Source organism: Equus caballus, chromosome 1 (genome assembly GCF_041296265.1).
Source record: "Equus caballus isolate H_3958 breed thoroughbred chromosome 1, TB-T2T, whole genome shotgun sequence".
In the NCBI taxonomy this organism is placed as follows: Eukaryota; Metazoa; Chordata; class Mammalia; order Perissodactyla; family Equidae; genus Equus; species Equus caballus.
This window is the reverse complement of record NC_091684.1, coordinates 129,756,369-129,778,805: the sequence shown is the minus strand read 5'-3', so window position 1 is coordinate 129,778,805 and position 22,437 is coordinate 129,756,369. Positions and strand designations below refer to the sequence as shown.

Below are 22,437 nucleotides of genomic sequence, written 5' to 3'. Positions count from 1 at the left end.
AAGTGTAGCCGATACATTTTGGGTTGGAGCATCTTAATTCCTCAGTAATTGTCAAAAATATAGTGTATAGAGCAAACACTTGGTTTTATCTTGCTCCATGGTCTGTATCTGGAAGTCCTGTGTAATTACTCTGTGAACATACATTTCAGAATATGACACATTAATTCATGCATAACAATGTACAGTTTGAATTATGAACTCAGTCTTTCATGAAGTCACAGATGCCTCTGACACTCCTGCTTTTATCCATTCAGATGGAAGTTTGATATAAAAGGTAATAAAACTTTTAATAGGTTTAACTTCTAGCTTGAAAAAAATGCGTGCACTACCTCCTTGTAACCTCTAAATGAATTGGCCCCAAACCAGTCAGATTTCACAGTTGGATGGCAGGTTTCTTTATCGAGCTATGAAAACAGCAGTGCCAATGGGGAAAATGTTGTTGCTGCATTAAAGAAAAAATACCACTCCAACACCAGCAACCTTAAAACATATTTTTAGCCAGACCAGTTCAGACATATCTAGAATTCTGCTTCTCTAAATTAAAGATTCTGCCTGCCAAGAAGATCCTGGTGAAAATGCTCATTCCATGCCAACAGGGATTTGGATTAGGGGAGAGATGGACTAGATAGTATATGTCAAAGCAAAAAGGGAACAAAGCATAAGAATAAACTTGAGCCAAGACTTTGTCTCTCCATCCAGTCAACAAATATTTATTAAGCATGTACCTTGTACTAGACACTGGGGATGCTTAAATGAAAAAGACATAGTCCCTGTCATCACTGTCTTGTGTGGGAGACACAGCAATCTCTGGTTGTAATTTGGTTAAGCTCTAAAATAGGATATTAGAGTGACTGGTTTAAATCTGATAGTTGTATTGCATACAAGCTGCAGTTTTAATTAGCATTGTGGTATAGTTGAAAGAATATGAGATTTGATTGTTCTATCAAATGAGTCCATGTAATGAAAGCAGTTTTCGAACTATGTACATATTAATATGGTTGAATACAGTCTGTGCTTTAAATGCTCTGTAAGGAAGAAGAGCATGAATTTATAAGGACATATTAAGAGAGCTCTAGGGTGCAAGGAATATTTTATCACAGTTATTTACTGTTGATAATTTAAGAGTATTCTTCTAATAATCTGAAAAACTGTAGCCAACCCAAATCTTTTTCTTACATACTTTAGTGATTCCTTGCCCACAGTTATATGCTCTTTAAAAATAACTATATAGTGGGATGGAAAAGCTTTTATATGATTAAACTGTCAGATGTTTGACTAGGTGGCTTCTAGGAAAATCATTAACCATTGTTAAATAAATCTCTGCTAGTAGCTGTGAAGCAGGCTGCCCATTCCCAGAAGTGAAACACCTCAATACAAATCAATGCCTGTGACTTAAAATGTTTATTCTTGTGACTTTGGATTTGAGTCTCATATTGAAACCATCATTTATTGTCTCTGACCACACGTCTTTTAATATATATGGCATATTTCTCTGGATTGGTAGAGACCTAAACTACACTATGCTCCAAACTCAGATATTCTGGATTATTCTGACCATCTTTTTGAGGGGCTCCTAAGAGGCCCATCTTTTTGAGGGCCTCCTGAGGGGCCCCTCTAGAGGAATTAAACATATGTTGTATAGCCTATATTTTAAGTCAGACTATATCAAAATACTTTTTAAATGTGTTTCAGCTGTTTTCATGAGATAGAGTAATAGGCAGGTAGAAAGTTAATTTTACTTCTAGAGATTTGAATTATTATAATCTACCATCTATTAAAATAATACCACTTAGAGTCAAAACTCTAATTTTACTTTAATTGCAATGGCATTAGAAGCATCTGCGGGCTGGCCCCGTGGCCCAGTGATTAAATTTACATGCTTTGCTTCGGTGGCCTGAGGTTCGCCCATTTGGATCCTGGGTGAAGAGCAGCACACCGCTCATCAAGCCATGCTGTGATGGCATCCCATGTAGAAGAACTAGAATGGCTTACAACTAGGATATACAGCTATGTACTAGAGCTTTAGGGAGGAAGAAAAAAAAAGAGAGAAACATTGGCAACAGATGTTCGCTCAGGACCAATCGTCCTCACAAAAAAAGGAAACAGTATCTATGGGCGAATACCAAACTATTTGGAATATATAAATAAATTTGTTAATAAAAGAATAATTGGTAAACACAGCACCTTTTTGACAAAGTGACTATTATTCATTAATCTTACTAATCTGTCATTATAATCTTTTACATTTAAATCTTTTATAGGACATGAGAGGAACTTTTAACAGTTTTTGTAGGAGATATAGTAATTTACTTGTTTTATTACATTTATTTACTACATACATAAGGACTTAAGCTTTTTTGTTTTAAAGCTCTCTTTTACTAACAGGTTGACTAAATAGTTAACTTTTATATTCCCACAGTAGACCCAGTATAATAATTTTAAAATACTAAATAGAATATATGGGAGATTAATAGTTTGAGCTACAAAGGATATGAATTAGGGTGTGGATTTCTTACTCTTCTTTTTTTTAAGTTGAAATCTAACATTTACAATCACAAATTTAAATTTATATGTTACTAATAGGAGATGGAAATAATTTTATAAGTGAGATAAGCTGAGAATTGACTCATATAATCATAATGAATATCTCATGATTTGATAAAGTAGACTTCTAACTTATTGAATAAGAGCACAACAAATATAAAGTAAGTTACTTAATTTTTCATCCATGGATTTTATTCACTATATCTAAAATTTTTCAATGACCTCAGAACTTTCCAATTATAGTTTGTTTTTTTATTTTAAGTCAAATTATTGAGGTATAATATACATACAGAAAAATTTTTAGTATACTCCACTTCAAAAAAATTTTTTTGTGGTGAGATATACATAAAATTTGTCATCTTAACTATTTTATTTTTATTTTTTTATTGAGTTCATAATAGTTTACTTCAGTGTGAGATTTCAGTTGTATATTGTTTCTAGACTATCACAACAGAGGTGCTCCTCTTCACCTCCTGTGCCCACTCCCCACCCCTCTTCCCCTGGTAACCGCTGAACTGTTTTCTTTGCCATGTGTTTGTTCGTATTCCACATGAGTGAAATCATCTGATGTTTGTCTTTCTCAGTCTGGCTTATTTTGCTTAGCATAATTCCCTCGGGTCCTTCCATGTTGTTGCAAAAGGTAGGATTTTATCTTTTTTTATGACTGAGTAGTAGTCCATTGTATATATATGTCCCACATCTTCTTTATCCAGTCATCAGTCGATGAGCACGTGGATAGTTTCCATGTCTTGGCTATTGTGAATAGTGCTGCAGTGAACTTAGGGGTGCATATGTTACTTTAGATTATTGATTTCAAGTTGTTTGGATAGATACCCAGTAGTGGGATAGCTGGATCATATAGTCGTTCTATTTTCAGTTTTTTGAAGAATCTCCATACCGTTTTCCATAGTGGCTGCACCAGTTTGCATTCCCACCAGCAGTGTATGAGGGTTCCCTTCTCTCCACACCCTCTCCAACATTTGTTATTTTCAGACTTACTGATTATAGCCATTTTAACAGGTGTCAGGTGGCATCTTAGCGTAGTTTTGCTTTGTATTTCCTGGATGATTAGTGACGTTGAACACCTTTTCGTGTGTTTATTGGCCATCTGTCTATCTCCTTTGGAAAAATGTCTGTTCATATCCTCTGCCCATTTTTTGATCGGGCTGTTTGTTTTTCTGTTGTTCAGTTGTGTGAGTTCCTTATATAGTATGGAGATTAACCCCTTGTCGGATATATGATTTGCAAATATTTTCTCCCAATTGGTGGGTTGTCTCTTTGTTTTGATCCTAGTTTCTTTTGCCTTGCAGAAGCGCTTTAGTGTGATGAACTCCCACTTCTTTCTTTTTTCTTTTGTTTCCCTTGTCTGAGAAGACATGGTATTCGAAAAGATCCTTTTAAGTTCGATGTCAAAGAGTATATTACCTATATTATCTTCCAGGAGTTTTACGGTTTCAGGACTTATCTTCAAGTGTTTGCGCCATTTTGAGTTTATTTTTGTGTATGGTGTGAGATAACGGTCTACTTTCATTCTTTTGCATGTGGCTGTCCAGATTTCCCAAGACCATTTACTGAAGAGACTATCTTTTCTCCATTGTATGTTCCTGGCACCTTTGTTGAAGATCAGCTGTCCGGAGATGTGCCGTTTTATTTCTGGGCTTTCAGTTCTGTTCCATAGATCCGTGCACCGGTTTTTGTACCAGTACCATGCTGTTTTGATCACTACGGCTTTGCAGTACATTTTGAAGTCAGGGATTGTGATGTCTCCAGCTTTGTTCTTTGTTCTTGGGATTGCTTTAGCAATTCGGGGTCTTTTGCTGCCTGCCCCATATGAATTTTAGGATTCCTTGTTCTGTGTCCATGGAGAATGTCACTGGGATTCTGATTGGAATTGCATTGAATCTGTAGATTGCTTTGGGTAGTATGGACATTCTAACTATGTTTCTCCTTCCAGTCCGTGTGTGTGGAATCTCTTTCCATCTCTTTATGTCATTATCAATTTCTTTCAGTAATGTCTTATAGTTTTCATTCTATAAGTCCTTCACCTCCTTGGTTAAATTTATTCCTAGGTACTTTATTCTTTTAGTTGCAATTGTAAATGGAATTGTATTCTTGAGTTCTCTTTCTGTAAGTTTGTTATTAGAGTATAGAAATGCAACTGATTTTTTTAAGTTGATTTTGTACCCCACAACTTTACTGTAGTTGTTAATTATTTCTAATAGTGTTCTGATGGATTCTTTAGGGTTTTCTATATATAAGATCACGTTGTCTGCAAACAGGGAGACTTTTACTTCTTCACTCCCTATTTGGATTCCTTTTATTCCTTTCTCTTGCCTAATTGCTCTGGCCAAAACCTCCAGTACTACCTTGAATAAGAGTGGTGATAGTGGGCATCCTTGTCTTGTTCGTGTTCTCAGAGGGGTGGCGTTCAGTTTTTCCCTATTGAGTATGATGTTAGCTGTGGGTTTGTCATATATGGCTTTTATTACGTTGAGGTAATTTCCTTCTATCCTCAGTTTGTTAAGAGTTTGTATCATAAATGGCTGTTGGTTCTTGTCAAATGCTTTCTCTGCATCTATTGAGATGGTCATATGGTTTTTATTCCTCATTTTGTTAATGTGGTGTATCTCATCAATTGATTTGTGGATGTTGAACCATCCCTGTGCCCCTGGTATAAATCCCATTTGATCATGATGTATGATCTTTTGGATGTATTGCTGTATTCGGGTTGCCAATGTTTTGTTGAGGATTTTTGCATCTGTGTTCATCAGTGACAGTGGCCTGTAGTTTTCCTTTTTTGTGTTGTCCTTGTCAGGCTTTGGCATCAGAGTGATGTTGGCCTCGTAGAATGTGTTAGGAAGCATTACGTCTTCCCTAATGTTTTGGAACAGCTTGAGAAGGATAGGTATTAAATCCTCTCTGAAAGTTTGGTAGAATTCCCCAGGGAAGCCATCTGGTCCTGCGCTTTTACTCTTTGGGATGCTTTTGATTGCTGTTTCAATCTCTTTCCTTGTGATTGATCTATTCAGATTATCTGTTTCTTCTTGATTCAGCTTTGGGAGATTGTAAGAGTCTAAGAATTTATCCATTTCCTCTAGATTATCCATTTTTCTGGCATATAGCTTTTCATAGTATTCTCTTATAAGCCGTTGTATTTCTGTGGTAATCTGTCGTTATTTCTCCTCTTTCATTTCTACTTTTGTTTATCTGAGCTTTCTCTCTTTTTTTCTTTGTAAGTCTGGCTAGGGGTTTGTCAATTTTGTTCATCTTTTCAAAGAACCAGCTCTTTGTTTCATTGATCCCTTCTGCTGCCTTTTTTTGTTTCAATAGCATTTATTTCTGCTCTGATTTCTATTATTACTCCCCTTCTGTGACTTTGGGCTTTGTTTGTTCTTCTTTTTCTAATTCAGTTAGCTGTAGTTTGAGATTGCTTATTTGGAATTTTTCTTGTTTGTTAAGGTGAGCCTGTATCGCAATGAATTTCCCTCTTAGGACCACTTTTGCTGCATCCTATATGAGTTGGTATGGTATGTTATCATTTTCATTTGTCTCCAGATATTTTTTGATTTCTCCTCTAATTTCTTCACTGATCCATTGGTTGTTCAATAGCATGCTGTTTAGTCTCCACTTCTTTGTCCTTTTCCCTGCTTTTTTCTTGTAATTAATTTCTAGCTTTTATAGCATTGTCATTGGAAAAGATGCTTGTTATTACTTTAATCTTCTTAAATTTATTGAGGCTTGCCTTGTTTCCCAACACATGATGTGTCCTTGAGAGTGTTCCGTGTACACTTGAGAAGAATGTGCATTCTGCTGTTTTGGGGTGGAATTTTCTGATATTAGTGTTAAGTCCAATTGGTATAGCTTTTCATTTAATTCCACTGTTCCCTTGGTGATGTTCTGTCTTTATGATCTATCCATTGATGTGAGAGGAATCTTGAGGTCCCCTACTATCATTGTGTTATTTTTAATATCTCCTTTTAGGTTTGTTAATAGTTTCTTTGTGAACTTTGCTGCTCCTGTGTTGGGTGCATGGATATTTGAAAGTGTTATTTCTTCTTGATGGAGTATCCCTTTGATCATTATATATGGCCCCTCTTTGTCTCTCTTTACCAGTCTTATCTTGAAGTCTACTCTGTCTGATTGAAGTATTCTGACACTTGCTTTCTTTTGTTTGCCGTTAACTTGGAGTATCATCTTCCATCCCTTCACTCTGAGCCTGTGTTTGTCATTGGAGCTGAGATGTATTTCCTGGAGGCAACATATTTTTGGGTCTTGTTCTTTAATCCATCTTGCCACTCTGTATCCTTTTATTGGAGAATTCGTTCCATTTACGTTTAGGGTCATTATCGATATGTGAGCATTTAATGCTGTCATTTTATCACTCGTTTTCCGGTTCTACTGCATTTCCTTTGTTTCTTGTCCTGTGTGTTTTGATCCACCCATTGAATTATGAAGCTTTTTTTTTTCAAAGATTTTATTTTTCCTTTTTTTCTCCAAAACCCCCCAGTACATAGTTGTATATTTTTAATTGTGGCTCCTTCTAGTTGTGGCATGTGGGATGCTGCCTCAGCATGGCCTGATGAGCAGTGCCATGTCCGCACCCCGGATCCGAACCGGCCAAACCCTGGTCTGCTGAAGCAGAGTGTGTGAACTTAACCCCTTGGCCTCCAGGCTGGTCCCAAATTATGCAGTTTTTTATGATGTGTTTCTTTGTTTTCTCCGTATTTATTATTTGTGTCTCTCTTCTGCTTCTTTGTTGAGTGGTTTGTATTCAGAATCTCATGTATAAGATAGTCCACTTTCTGATGGCCTCTTGTTTCCTTAGTCTAAACCAATTCACTCCCTTTCCTCCTCCCCTCCTAAGTTGTTCTCCTCACATCTTAGTCCATCTTGTGTTGTGAGTTTGTGGTTAAAATGACAAGATTATCTTTGTTTTTGGTATTTTCCTTCCCTTTCTCTTTAATGCTATATGAGTATTTGCTGTCCTATTCTGATTCTGTGTACCTGTTTATCTCCTTACTCCATGCTTTGTAACCCTTTTTCTCCCCCCCCCTTTTTTTTTTCAGGTATGAAGGCCTTCTTGAGGATTTCTTGTGGGAGTGGGGAGGGCTGTCTCATGGATACGAACTCCTTTAGCTTTTGTTTGTCTGGGAAAGTTTTTATTTCTCCATCATATCTGAAGGATATTTTTGCTGAATAGAGTATTCTTGGCTGAAAATTTTTGTCTTTCCAAGATTTGAATATGTCATTCCATTCTCTCCTAGCTTGTAAGGTTTCTGCAGAGAAATCTGCTGAAAGCCTGATAGCAATTCTTTTGTAGGTTATTTTCTTCTGCCTGCTGCCCTTATTATTCTTTCTTTGTCATTCATTTTTGCCAGTTTTACTATTATATGCCTTACAGAAGGTCTTTTTACATTGAAGTATCTAGGAGCTCTGGAAGCATCTTCCACACAGATTTCTGTCTCTTTCCCAAGGTTTCGGAAGTTCTCTGGTATTCTTTCTTTGAACATGCTTTCTGCTCCATTCTCCTCCTCTTCTCCTTCTGGAATACCTATAATTCTTATCTTGCATTTCCTCATTGAGTTGCTATTTCTCAGAGACTTTCTTTATTTCTTTTTAGTCTTAATTCTCTCTCCTCCTCTATTTGGAGCATTTCAACGTATCTATCTTTGATTATGCTGATACGCTCCTCTATGATGTCTACTCAAGTGTTCAGGTAATCCATATTTTGTTTTCTCTCTTCTATTGTGTCTTTCATCTCTAATATTTCTGATTGATTCTTCTTTATAGTTTCAATCTCTTTTGTGAAGTAGCTCCTGAATTCGTTGAATTGTTTCTCTACATTCTCTTTTACGTCGTTGAGTTTTTTGATGATAGCTATTTTGAATTCATTGTCATTTAGATTACATATTTCTGTGTCCTCAGGACTTAGTTCTGGGTACTTGTCATTTTCTCTCGTCTGGAGATTTGATATAATGTGTGATATTGCTATGGAGGTGGCTCTGGTCTTATGCATCCTGATGTTATTTGGTTGCAGTTTCCGCCTATCGCCACTTAGTGGGGGTCAAGAGCTGTGTATTCTAAGCCCTTGGCCTTCAGCCAAGATCCCAGGCAGTGGAGTGGGTGTGGGGACGCTGAGGTGAGGGGCTCTTTCTCCTGCATGCTCTTGGGGCTTTCTTGCTCTGCTCTCGCTATCTCCTCTTGCTATCTGCTCTCCTAGGGTGTTGGCTTCATGAGGCCACTCCCCATGAAAGCTCTTGCTCTGGTAGAGGTCTTCCCTCTAGGCTGCACTGGCCCTTGGGGGTCTCTGATGTTCCCATGATTGAACATCCCCTCCCCCATTCCTTCCCTCTCGGAGGCCTCCTGCAGTTGCAGATCACAGTGTTTTAGGGGAGGGAGCAAAGTTTTCTCTTACCCTGTTCCAGCTCTTCCCACAGGGGCTCCAGCCTCTCTGTTGTATGACTGTGTGTGTATCTCCAACGTTTTTATGTTGTGTTAGGATGTCCTCTTTTGGAGTATGAATGTCCCTTTTCATTGTATGTTGGAGAGGAGAGAATCCCAGGCAAGTTCACTCCACCATGATGCTGACATCACTCCTCAAATGATCCTTAACTATTTTTAAGTGTACAATTAAAAATCCAGGACACAACTGAAGTTTCACAATGTTATAAACCATTTAGACCACAATAAAAAATTTTTTTAGAAATCATGTACACAGTCAGTGATATTAAATACATTTGTGATATTGTGCAAACATCACCATTATCCATCTGCAGAACTCTTTTTATTTTGTATAACTGAAACTTTATACCCATTAAACCATAACTTCCCAATCTTCCCTCATGCTCTCCATGCTCCCTGCCTCTTGGCATCCACAATTCTACTTTCTGTCTCTATGATTTTTTTTATTTTTTTGAGGAAGATTAGCCCTGAGCTAACATCCGCTGCCAATCTTCCTCTTTTTGCTGAGGAAGACTGGCCCTGAGCTAACATCCATGCCCATCTTCCTCTACTTTATATGTAGGACGCCTGCCACATCATGGCTTGCCAAGTGCTGCCATGCCCCACACTGGGGATCTGAACCAGCGAACCCTTGGCCGCCAAAGTGGAACATGCAAACTTAATTGCTGCAGCACCAGGCCAGCCCCTAATTACTGTATCTTTGTAGTAAGGTTTGAAATAAAAAATGTGATTCCCCAGGGGGCCAGCCCCATTCATGCACTCCATGTCAGTGGACCGGGCTTCACAGGTTTGGATCCCAAGTGCGGACCTAGTACTGCTCATCAAGTCATTCTGAGGCAGCATCCGTTATAGAAAATAGAGGAAGATTGGTACAGATGTTAGGTCAGTGACAGTCTTCCTCAAGTAAAAAGAGGAAGATTGGCAACAGATGTTAGCTCAGAGCCTGTCTTCCTCACCCAAAAAGAAAAAGAAAACGTGATTCCTCCAACTTTGTTCTCCTTTTTCTAGATTGTTTTAGCTGTTTGGGGTATACGAATTTTAGGATAGATTTTTCAATTTCTGCAAAAACTGTTATTAAGAGGACAGTTTTGATGGATTTAGGATTCTTGGTCAACAGTTTTTTTCTTTTAGTACTTTGAATATATCAGCCCACTGCCTTCTGGCCTCCAAAGTTTCTGATAAAAAATCTGCTCATAATCTTATTGAGGATCCCTTGTATGTAATTAATCACTTTTTCTGTTTTCAAGATTCTCTTTGTTTTTAGGCTTTCAAATGTTTGATTATAATGTGTCTTGGTGTGTGTCTCTTTGAGTTCATCTTACTTGGAGTTTGTTGAGCTCCTTGGATGTTTATATTCATGTCTTTCATCAAATTTCAGCCATTATTTCTTCAGATATTTTCTCTGCCCCTTTCTCTCTCTCTTTTTCTTCTGGGATTATGTCTTTTGGTATATAACTTGGTCCACCTGATCATGGCCTGCAGGTCCCTTATGCTCTGTTCACTTTTCTTTAATCTTTTTTTCTTCCTGTTCTTCATACTCAATAATTTCCATTGTCCTGTCTTCAAGTTTGCTGATTCATTCTTCCATCTGCTTAAATCTGCCTTTGAATCCCTCTAGTGAATTTTTCATTTCAATTATTGTACTTTTCAGCTCCAGAATTTCTTTTTGGTTTCTTTATAGGTTTTCTCTCTTTACTGATATTTCCATTGTGTTCACACGCCATTTTCTTGACTTTCTTCACATCTTCGTTTAGTTCTTTGAGCATCTGTAACATGGCTCTTTTTAAATCTTTGTGTAGCAGTTCTCCCATCAGGTCTTTTTCAGGGACACTTTGTATTGATTTTTTTGTCCTTTGAATGGGCCATACTTTCTTGTGTTTTTCCTACGTCTTGTGATTTTTTTGTTAAAACCTGGATATTTGAATTAATAATCTAGGTAACTCTGGAAATCAGATTCTCCTCCTTCCCTAGGATTTGCTGTGTTTTGTTATTGTTTTTGTTTATTGTTTTTGGTTTTTTTTGTTTGTTGTAGGATGTCTCTGTGCTGAGGGTTAGCCTGAGGCGTAAACCTAAGGGCTTCTTGTGTCTTTTCTGAGCCTGTGCCTTTCCCTGAGCATGTGTGATCACTCTGTAATTTTCTGTTTTAAATGTCCTGGACTTTCATATCTGGCTCCCAAAGGGGGAAAAAGAGAAAAATGAAAAGGGCTAGAAAAAGTGCACTGACCCTTCAAATTCCATGGAAGTAACTTTAGCTGGTGGGACTTGCAACAGTGGGAGAGGTACAACAGCAATGGCTGCCCTCCTCTTTGTCTGTACCTCTGTGATCAGAAGCAGCAGTCAGTGATCAAAGCACAGACTCCAAATATTTGGAGTACAGGGTCCTTTGTACCCATTCTTACTCCTGCAAGCTGTGTGCAAGCTGCTACAGAAACATGTGCACAGCTTCCTGCCACCATGACTAGGGTTGAGAAATGGATACCTACTATTGCACTAAGAGCTGCAGTTTACCATGCAAGCCTTGCCCTGGAAGTTGCAAGCATTCAATAGACTCCAGAGTTCCAAAATGGTTATGTTAGATTCTCCAGTGCAGTTGTTGTCGAGCTGGGAGACAGATTCCTGATGCTTCCTACTCTGCCATCTTCCCAGAATCCTCTCCTATGATTTGTTACTTATCTAAAATTAAATACTTTTGGGGCTGGCCCCGTGGCCGAGTGGTTAAGTTCGCGTGCTGTGCTTTGGCAGCCCAAGGTTTCGCCGGTTCGGATCCTGGTCGCGGACATGATGCTGCTCATCAGGCCATGTTGAGGTGGCATCCCACGTGCCACGACTAGAAGGACCCACAACTAAAATATGCAACTATATACTGGGGGGATTCAGGGAGAAAAAAGCAGAAAAAAAAAAAGATTGGCAACGGTTGTTAGCTCAGGTGCCAATCTTTAAAAATAATAATAATAATAAAATTAAATTAAGTACTTTTCTCATAAGTCAAAAAGAATTTTAAAAATTTAATGATTAGAAACCTTTTTGAATACTCTGATGGGCTAAGGTTGGGGGTGAGAGATCATTTTGTTATGTTCCAACCCAGAAATTTCTAAATTTATGATGTTAGTACAAATGAATCAAATTAATCTTTTTGGTAAACATTTTTAAGAATATAAATTTGTTGTTACGGAAGTTAAAATAGAACCATCAGTCTCTGTGGTATGTTTTCTTGATAAAGGCCAAACTCTTTGTTTTTGTTTCACAGACAATTGTGGCTATTAACAAAGACCCAGAAGCTCCAATTTTTCAAGTGGCAGATTACGGAATAGTTGCAGATTTATTTAAGGTAAGCTGGCCTTGAGAATGATGCCTATTATCTAGATTGTCATCCAAGAACCTCTTAGAGTTGGTCAGGGAGGAAGATATTACAGGAAAACCTTGTGTGTTTGTCTATCTGTGTGTCTTTCTGTGTAGGTATATATTAATATATGTACACGATTTTGAACTGCTTAAAGTGAAGTTGTTCTAATAAACACGTGATGTTTATATAGAGCATTATAACCTTCCCTTTAAGAAGGAATCCATATTGTGTTTAAAATATCCACATGGCTCTTGGCATCTCATGTGCTAATAAGTTACTACACATTGTGAAGTGACTCAAGTAATTATCACCTAGAATCATATTTGGCAGGTACCTTAAAGAAATTCACATCGAGTCCCCTTATTCAGAGATTTGCTAGCGATGCTATAGCTTTTCAGGGGAAGAGTGGCCACTCAAGTCCAGCTTATCTGACTCAATAAGTATGCTCTGCTTGCTGAGTTTGAGAGTTAAAGGCCTTCCTAACGTGACAGGTGTAGGGGAGAACACTTAGTTCCCACACCTCACACTCTTCACTTTTTTGAGTGTTCTTTCTGCCCTACCACCCCCATATTTGCCTTCCCCATGACAGAAATTACTTTAGTGATATTGATGAGCACCTGATATTCACTTGACCACACTTAGAGGTCATAGCTTATGCATGGCCTGGCTTCTTTTTGTCCCTCAGGACTTGCCTACAAGCTTCTAGGTTACCTTGTGCAGAAATCACTCATGCAGGAATTGAAACTCTGAAAGTAGCGTCCAACCCCAGGAGAAGTGGGTTTGCTGGAGTGAGGAACCCCTCACATAGAACTACATCGAGCTACTGTAGGCCTTAATGGAGAGGTTGCAGTCTGAGAACAGAGCCAGGGGTGGTCCCCCCAGCAAGAGGACTGGCACATTATCATGGCTTCACCAGCACTATATATGATCCAGATGAACTAATGAGTGCACTTTAAGAGCACATCTGTACTTTAAAGTACATGTTCATGCTCAGTGAAGGATGGACTTTCAACTGCTCAGTAATTACTCAATAATGGCCCAGACTGCATGCAGAGACTAGAATGGGGCTGTTGCCCTGGGTCAGCATAGGGCATCCTTCCCCTCAGGAATCACTGTTCCCCCACAACACCACTACTCCCCACCCAAGAGCCTATATCTTGCCCTGGGAAGAATACAACCTCTCCTCAGAAACTCTAGGGTCTTGTGTCTGAAATTTAGGGTTAAGGTTGGTTAGCTGCTCCAGTTACATGGCCCAGATGTGTAAGAACAAACAGTAATAGCAGTCATTTGACCACTAAGATATTCTAGTGGGAGGAAAAGTTAGTATGAAAAAGAAATTTTTTCTGTACTAGGATAACCTTGTTCAAGTAGCAAGCATTTATTTGCAATGAGATACGAATAAAGGGGTAAAGACCTTTTAATTTAAAAATGAAATTAAACACTTTCTAAACCCTAACCATGTATCATGTTGACGTTTGCAAACATCTACTGTAGTTTCCTTTTATTTTCCCTCAAAAGAATATTTTAATAAGTTTATAAGTAATTTTGTTTATTTTAAGGTATGTTTTTCTGTCTGCTTGTGTATCGTACCTCACATGTGGGGCTTACTTGATGAAAGGATAAAGTGTTAAACAGTTGGAAATTTGTGATGTTCATACAGTGGACACCTGCCTTAGGGCAGGAGCATCTTTGTAGCAATAATTGATGGAATGGTGTCACACACACTGTGCCTCTTGCATTAAGGTCAGCTCCCAAATTTGACATAAGAGAGAGTGTGTCTCTGTTGTGTTTTGTGTCTGTTTACACATGCTCAAAGACGTATCTTGATCAGAGTCCTAGGACAGTAGAAGTGGAAAGGGACCTCAGTAATCATCCAGTCAGCTGATTTCCAACCCAAGATTCTCAACTATTTTTGATGTTTTAGGAAGCCCACATTTGATTACAGAGAGACTGGACTAAGACATAATGTTTATTTGCTTTTAGCTAGAATTATATTAAGATAGTGACTATCTCATGCAGCTCAGAAGTTCTGAAGCAGTTATATATGTCTTTGATTAATACAAAGGAAGAGAAGTTAATCAGTCCTTAAAAATGCAGTCTGTGAAAGAACTAGTTAAAGATTATGCAAATATTAAAAATACTGCTCAAGTTGCGGCCTCCCATTTGTTACTACATGAACAACACAAGTGAGGTGCATTCTTTTTAAGTTGTCTGTGTCCCAGAGAGATGTAATTTGGGGAAGTTACTCAACAAGTTATTGGCACGGCTAAGTCAGGCTCCTGATTCTATTCTTTCTGTGATTACTCTGCCTTCCCAGCTCATCAGGTACTAAAGCTGGATGGTTCACCACTACTCCTGTACCCTAGATAAGCTGCAGTAAAAAGGATCACATCTTTGACAGATTATAGGAATGTAGACAGTACCCATCAAACTGTTTTCTCAGTTGAAATCAGAATGAGTGTAACATAGATGAATATTATAGTAATTCTGACAGAAGATTGGACAAAGTGGTTTAGTGAATATACACCTTGGTGCCACCCTCTGTCTTTTAAAAATCAAATATTTAAAGATATAACAACATTTAAAAATACAGTTATACAAACAATAATAATAGGGGACCTGAACACTCCACTCACATCAATAGATAGATCTTCCAGACAGAAAATCAACAAGGAAACAGTGGAATTAAATGAAAAGCTATACCAGTTGGACTTAATAGACACATATAAAACACTCCATTCAAAAACAACAGAATACACATTCTTCTCAAGTGCACAAGGAACATTCTCAAGGATAAACCATACATTGAGAAACAAGGCAAGCCTCGATAAATTTAAGAAGATTGAAATAATAACAAGCATCTTTTCCAATCACAATGCTAAAAAGCTAGAAATTAATTACAAGAAAAAAGCAGAGAAAGGGACAAAGATGTGTAGACTAAACAACGTGCTATTTGAACGAGCAATGGATCATGGAAGAAATTAAAGGAGAAATCAAAAAATATCTGGAGACAAATGAAAATTAAAACATAGCATACCAACTCATATAGGATGCAGCAAAAGTGGTCCTAAGAGGGAAATTCATCACAATACAGGCTCACCTTAACAAATAAGAAAAATCCCAAATAAGCAATCTCAAACTACAGCTAACTGAATTAGAAAAAGAAGAACAAACAAAGCCTAAAAAGTCAGCAGAAGGAGAGAAATAAAAGAAATCAGAGCAGAAAAAAAAATGCGATTGAACCAAAACGGCAATAGAAAGGATCAATGAAACAAAGAGCTGGTTCTTTGAAAAGATGAACAAAATTGACAAACCCCTAGCCAGACTTACAAAGAAAAAAAGAGAGAAAGCTCAGATAAACAAAAGTAGAAATGAAAGAGGAGAAATAACGACAGATTACCACAGAAATACAATGGCTTATAAGAGAATACTATGAAAAGCTATATGCCAGAAAAATGGATAATCTAGAGGAAATGGATAAATTCTTAGACTCTTACAATCTCCCAAAGCTGAATCAAGAAGAAACAGATAATCTGAATAGATCAATCACAAGGAAAGAGATTGAAACAGCAATCAAAAGCATCCCAAAGAGTAAAAGCGCAGGACCAGATGGCTTCCCTGGGGAATTCTACCAAACTTTCAGAGAGGATTTAATACCTATCCTTCTCAAGCTGTTCCAAAACATTAGGGAAGACGTAATGCTTCCTAACACATTCTACGAGGCCAACATCACTCTGATGCCAAAGCCTGACAAGGACAACACAAAAAAGGAAAACTACAGGCCACTGTCACTGATGAACACAGATGCAAAAATCCTCAACAAAACATTGGCAACCCGAATACAGCAATACATCCAAAAGATCATACATCATGATCAAATGGGATTTATACCAGGGGCACAGGGATGGTTCAACATCCACAAATCAATTGATGAGATACACCACATTAACAAAATGAGGAATAAAAACCATATGACCATCTCAATAGATGCAGAGAAAGCATTTGACAAGAACCAACAGCCATTTATGATACAAACTCTTAACAAACTGAGGATAGAAGGAAATTACCTCAACGTAATAAAAGCCATATATGACAAACCCACAGCTAACATCATACTCAATAGGGAAAAACTGAACGCCACCCCTCTGAGAACACGAACAAGACAAGGATGCCCACTATCACCACTCTTATTCAAGGTAGTACTGGAGGTTTTGGCCAGAGCAATTAGGCAAGAGAAAGGAATAAAAGGAATCCAAATAGGGAGTGAAGAAGTAAAAGTCTCCCTGTTTGCAGACAACGTGATCTTATATATAGAAAACCCTAAAGAATCCATCAGAACACTATTAGAAATAATTAACAACTACAGTAAAGTTGTGGGGTACAAAATCAACTTAAAAAAATCAGTTGCATTTCTATACTCTAATAACAAACTTACAGAAAGAGAACTCAAGAATACAATTCCATTTACAATTGCAACTAAAAGAATAAAGTACCTAGGAATAAATTTAACCAAGGAGGTGAAGGACTTATAGAATGAAAACTATAAGACATTACTGAAAGAAATTGATAATGACATAAAGAGATGGAAAGAGATTCCACACACACGGACTGGAAGGAGAAACATAGTTAGAATGTCCATACTACCCAAAGCAATCTACAGATTCAATGCAATTCCAATCAGAATCCCAGTGACATTCTCCATGGACACAGAACAAGGAATCCTAAAATTCATATGGGGCAGGCAGCAAAAGACCCCGAATTGCTAAAGCAATCCCAAGAACAAAGAACAAAGCTGGAGACATCACAATCCCTGACTTCAAAATGTACTGCAAAGCCGTAGTGATCAAAACAGCATGGTACTGGTACAAAAACCGGTGCACGGATCTATGGAACAGAACTGAAAGCCCAGAAATAAAACGGCACATCTCCGGACAGCTGATCTTCAACAAAGGTGCCAGGAACATACAATGGAGAAAAGATAGTCTCTTCAGTAAATGGTCTTGGGAAATCTGGACAGCCACATGCAAAAGAATGAAAGTAGACCGTTATCTCACACCATACACAAAAATAAACTCAAAATGGCGCAAACACTTGAAGATAAGTCCTGAAACCGTAAAACTCCTGGAAGATAATATAGGTAATATACTCTTTGACATCGAACTTAAAAGGATCTTTTCGAATACCATGTCTTCTCAGACAAGGGAAACAAAAGAAAAAAGAAAGAAGTGGGAGTTCATCACACTAAAGCGCTTCTGCAAGGCAAAAGAAACTAGGATCAAAACAAAGAGACAACCCACCAATTGGGAGAAAATATTTGCAAATCATATATCCGACAAGGGGTTAATCTCCATACTATATAAGGAACTCACACAACTGAACAACAGAAAAACAAACAGCCCGATCAAAAAATGGGCAGAGGATATGAACAGACATTTTTCCAAAGGAGATAGACAGATGGCCAATAAACACACGAAAAGGTGTTCAACGTCACTAATCATCCAGGAAATACAAAGCAAAACTACGCTAAGATGCCACCTGACACCTGTTAAAATGGCTATAATCAGTAAGTCTGAAAATAACAAATGTTGGAGAGGGTGTGGAGAGAAGGGAACCCTCATACACTGCTGGTGGGAATGCAAACTGGTGCAGCCACTATGGAAAACGGTATGGAGATTCTTCAAAAAACTGAAAGTAGAATGACCATATGACCCAGCTGTCCCGCTACTGGGTATCTACCCAAACAACTTGAAATCAACAATCTAAAGTAACATATGTATCCCTATGTTCATTGCAGCCCTATTCACAATAGCCAAGACATGGGAACAATCCAAGTGCCTATTGACTGATAATTGGATAAAGAAGATGTGGTGTGTATATATACAGTGAAATACTACTAAGCCATAAAAAAGACAAAATCATCTCCTTTGCAACAACATAGATGGACCTGGAGGGTATTATGTTAAGCAAAAGAAGCCAGACAGGGGCTGGCCCCATGGCCGAGTAGTTAAGTTCGCGCGCTCTGCTGCAGGCGGCCCAGTGTTTTGTTGGTTCAAATCCTGGGCGCAGACATGGCACTGTTCATCAGACCACGCTGACACAGCGTCCCACATGCCACAACTAGAAGGACCCACAACGAAGAATATACAACTATGTACTGGGGGGCTTTGGGTAGAAAAAGGAAAAAGATAAAACATCTTAAAAAAAAAAAAAGCCAGACAGACAAAGACAAACACGATATGATTTCACTCATATGTGGAATATAAACAAACACATGGACTAAGAAAAGAGTTCAGTGGTTACCAGGGGAAGGGGGGTGAGGGTGGGCACAGGTGGTGAAGGGGAGTACTTATGTGGTGATGGACAAGAAATAACGTACGAATGAAATTTCACAATGATGTAAACTTTTATGAACTTAGTTTAAAAAATGCAACAAAAATACAGTTAGACAAATTATGAATGAGAATTAGCATTATCTATTTTAGATTAAGATCTTAACATATAAGTCAAATAATAGCTATGTATAAGCATTTTTTAGTCTAAATGTTTGTGTAAAAGTTTTAAATTTCAATCTGTATCACACATCACAAGTATATATAGCTATTAGACTAATAATTTTATAAGGCATATTGTGCCCACCAAATTTTATCATATCTAGAGTAAGAATATATCTGCATAACATTTTATTCTCTTACATTTATTGTTTCACTTCACCCTTCACAATCATATGAGTTAGGACAAATTTTTTTTTTCTTCATATAACAGAAATAATATGGTATAGTAATTAAGAGCTTTATTTCATATACTGTCTTGGACACATACTAGTTAAATTATCTTGGCCAAGTTATTTAATCTCTCTGAATGTAAGTTTCCTCATAAGTAATATAAATATTGCACTACCTTCCTTACAAGGTTGTAATGAAGATTAAATGACATTATACTCACCTAGTACAGTCTGTGTTAAATATTAGCCTACCTGTTTGTGTTTCCCTCCATACAGGTGTATAGAAGGTGCTTAATATATCATAAATATTATCATCGGAGTTAGAATGACAGAGCATAGGGCACCACCTGAGTGGTTTTTTTTTTTTTTTGAGGAAGATTAGCCCCGAGCTAACATCTGCTGCCAATCCTCCTCTTTTTGCTGAGGAAGACTGGCCCTGAGCCAACATCCATGCCCATCTTCCTCTACTTTATACGTGGGACGCCTACCACAGCATGGCTTGCCAAGCGGTGCCATGTCCGCACCCAGGATCCAAAGCGGCAGACCCTGGGCCACCGAAGCGGAATGTGCGAACTTAACCACTGCACCACCGGGCCAGCCCCTGTTTTGTTTTTTATCTTTTTGGTTTCGTTAATATGATAGCTTCACATACCATAAAATTCACCCATTTAAAATATACAATTCAATGGTTTTTAGTATATTCACAGAGTTATGCAACTTTCACCATTATCTAATTTCAGAACATTTTTATCACACCGAGAAGAAACCCCATACCCGTTAGCAGTCACTCACCATTCCACACTCTCCCCAGGCCCTAGAAACAACTAATCGACTTTGTGTCTCTAGATTTGCCAGTCCTGGACATTTCATCTAAATAGAATTATGAAATTTATCTTTTGTGGCTGGCTTCTTAGCATAATGTTTTCAAGGTTCATCCATGTTGTAGCATGTGTCAGCACTTTATTCCTTTTTATTGCCTAATAATATCCGTTGTATGAATAAGCCGCATTTTTTTTTATCCATTCATCAATTAATGGACATTTGAGTTTCCACTTTTTGGCTATTATAAATAATGCTACTATGAGCATTCATTTGTAAATTTTTGTGCAGACATGTTTTCGTTTTGTTTGGGTATATGTCTAGAAATGGAATTGCTGGATCACTTGATAACGCTATGTTTACATTTTGAAGAACTGCCAGACTGTTTTCCAAAGTAGTGGTGCCATTTTATATTCCCAGTAATAATATACGAGGGCCCCAATTTCTCCATACACTCACTAACACTTTTTATTATAGCCATCCTAATGGTTGTGAAGTGGTATCTCATTGTGGTTTTAATTTGTATTTCCCTGATGGCTAATGATGTTGAGCCTCTCTTCATGTGCTTATTGGCCATTTGTATATTTTCTTTGGAGAAATATCTATTCAGATCTTTTGTCGTTTTTAAAATTGCATTATTTGTCTTTTTGTTGAGGTGTAAGAGTTTTTTTTATATTCTGGGTACAAGTCCTTTATCAAATATATGATTTGCAAATATTTTCTCCCATTCTGTGAGTTTTCTTTTTATTTTCTTGACAATGTCCTTTGATGCACAGAAGTTTTACATTTTGATGAAGTCCAATTTATCTGTTTTTTCTTTTATCATTTGTGCTTTAGGCATCATATATATGAAAAGTTTTGTCTAATCCAGTACAGTGAATATTGGCCTACAAGTATCTGTTCAAGTTCCTGCTTTTAGTTCCTTTGGGTATATACCTAGGAGTGGAATTGCTGGGTAATATGGTAATTCTATGTTTAGCTTTTTGAAGAACCTCCAAACTGCTTTCTCTACTGACTGCACCATTTTATATTCCCATCAACAGTACACAAGTGTTCCAGTTTCTCCACATCTTCTCCAAAACTTATCTTCCATCTTTTAAATCATAGCCATGCTAGTAGGTGTGAAATGGTATCTCATTGTGGTTTTGATTTGCATTTCCCTAAGGACTAACGATATTGAGCATCTTTTCATGTACTTATTGGCCATTTGTATATCTTCTTTGGAGAAATGTTTATCCAAGTCCTTTGTCCATTTTTTAATTGAATTGTTTGTTTTTTTGTTGTTGAGTTGTAGGAGTTCTTCATATATTCTGGATGTTAAACCCTTAATCAGAAATATGAATTCCAAATATTTTCTCCCATTTTGTAGGTTGTCTTTTCACTTTATTGATAATATCCTTTGATGCACAAAAGTTTTTGATTTTGATGAAGTCCAATTCATCTATTTTTTCTTTTGTTGCTTATGTTTTTGGTGTCATATCTAAGAATCCATTGCCAAATCCAAGGTCATGAAGATTTACTCCACTGTTTTCTTCTAAGAGTTTTATGGTTTTAGCTCTCATAGTTAGGTCGTTGATCCATTTTGAATTAATTTTTTTGTGTGTTGTGTCAGGTGAGGGTCCCACTTCATTCTTTCACATGTGGATAGCACCATCTCTGTTAGAGAGACTGTTCTCTTCCCATTGATTGGACTTGGCATATACCCATATTTTTGAACCTTTTTCACCTCTCCCTAGCATAGCTCTTCACTAGAGTCATTCTAATGCCTTTACCATATCTGGAACCTGCAGTGTTTATCAGTGTCTGCCTCTTCATTTTTTGCCCAGAATCCTTTTCTTCTTGTTAATGTTCTGATTTTTCCTAGTCCGCACTAATCTCTCCTTCTTCAGAACTCCTAAATTTGGAGCATTTAGTGCCATTCTTCTCATCCTCTTAGATAATAGTATAAGATAAGCACATTTCTGATTGGGTGGTTCGTAGGCCTCTGTCTGTTCTCCCCAGCTAGGGAATAGAACTCTGTGGGCGGGAATCAGGCCTGAACTTCTTTATCTCCCATAGTGTTACCCTGAGGAAGTACTAAGTAAATGAGTGAAACGTAGTTTTATGTGATTTATATCAGTAGATTGTCTTATTTTAAATGTAAATTCACTCTTATTTGGTCTTACTAAGTAGGGAGCTGCCTCTGCAGTATCTAAAATAGAATAAAAATAAGAATCCAGGTCTTTCAGTATGCTGAGGTCATCAGACACTCAGTGAACCTGACTTGGCATTTTGTTTTCCCTAGCTCTAAGGCATTGTGTGGTATGTTTGGAAAGTCTGAGGTTGGTCTAATAAAAAAACATATAGATGATGGAGAGAGAAAATCCCTTCAACCCTTTTTTGGGGAGTGTGACGGGAACATTTGATAAGGTCTTTAAAAACTGTATTTGCTAAACCAAATTAATGTTTCATTTAAAAGAAGTTGAGCTTTAGCCTATTTTTCATGAAACATGTAGGTCCCCACATGAGGCTTGTTTAGCATGTCATCTGTGTGACTGGCATAAGCTCA

At 37.6% G+C, this 22,437-nt stretch overlaps 1 protein-coding gene across 6 annotated transcripts in view; it reads left to right on the top strand.

Annotated features, from left to right (window-relative positions):
- Nucleotides 1-22,437, top strand: part of ETFA (electron transfer flavoprotein subunit alpha) — a 100,976-nt gene that overhangs the window by 77,086 nt on the left and 1,453 nt on the right. For all 6 annotated transcript variants that reach the window (XM_023652974.2, XM_070233019.1, XM_070233032.1 and 3 more), the window contains one exon: nucleotides 12,254-12,334. In XM_023652974.2, coding sequence (XP_023508742.1) covers nucleotides 12,254-12,334 — 81 coding nt within the window. The remainder of the gene's footprint in view (nucleotides 1-12,253; nucleotides 12,335-22,437) is intronic.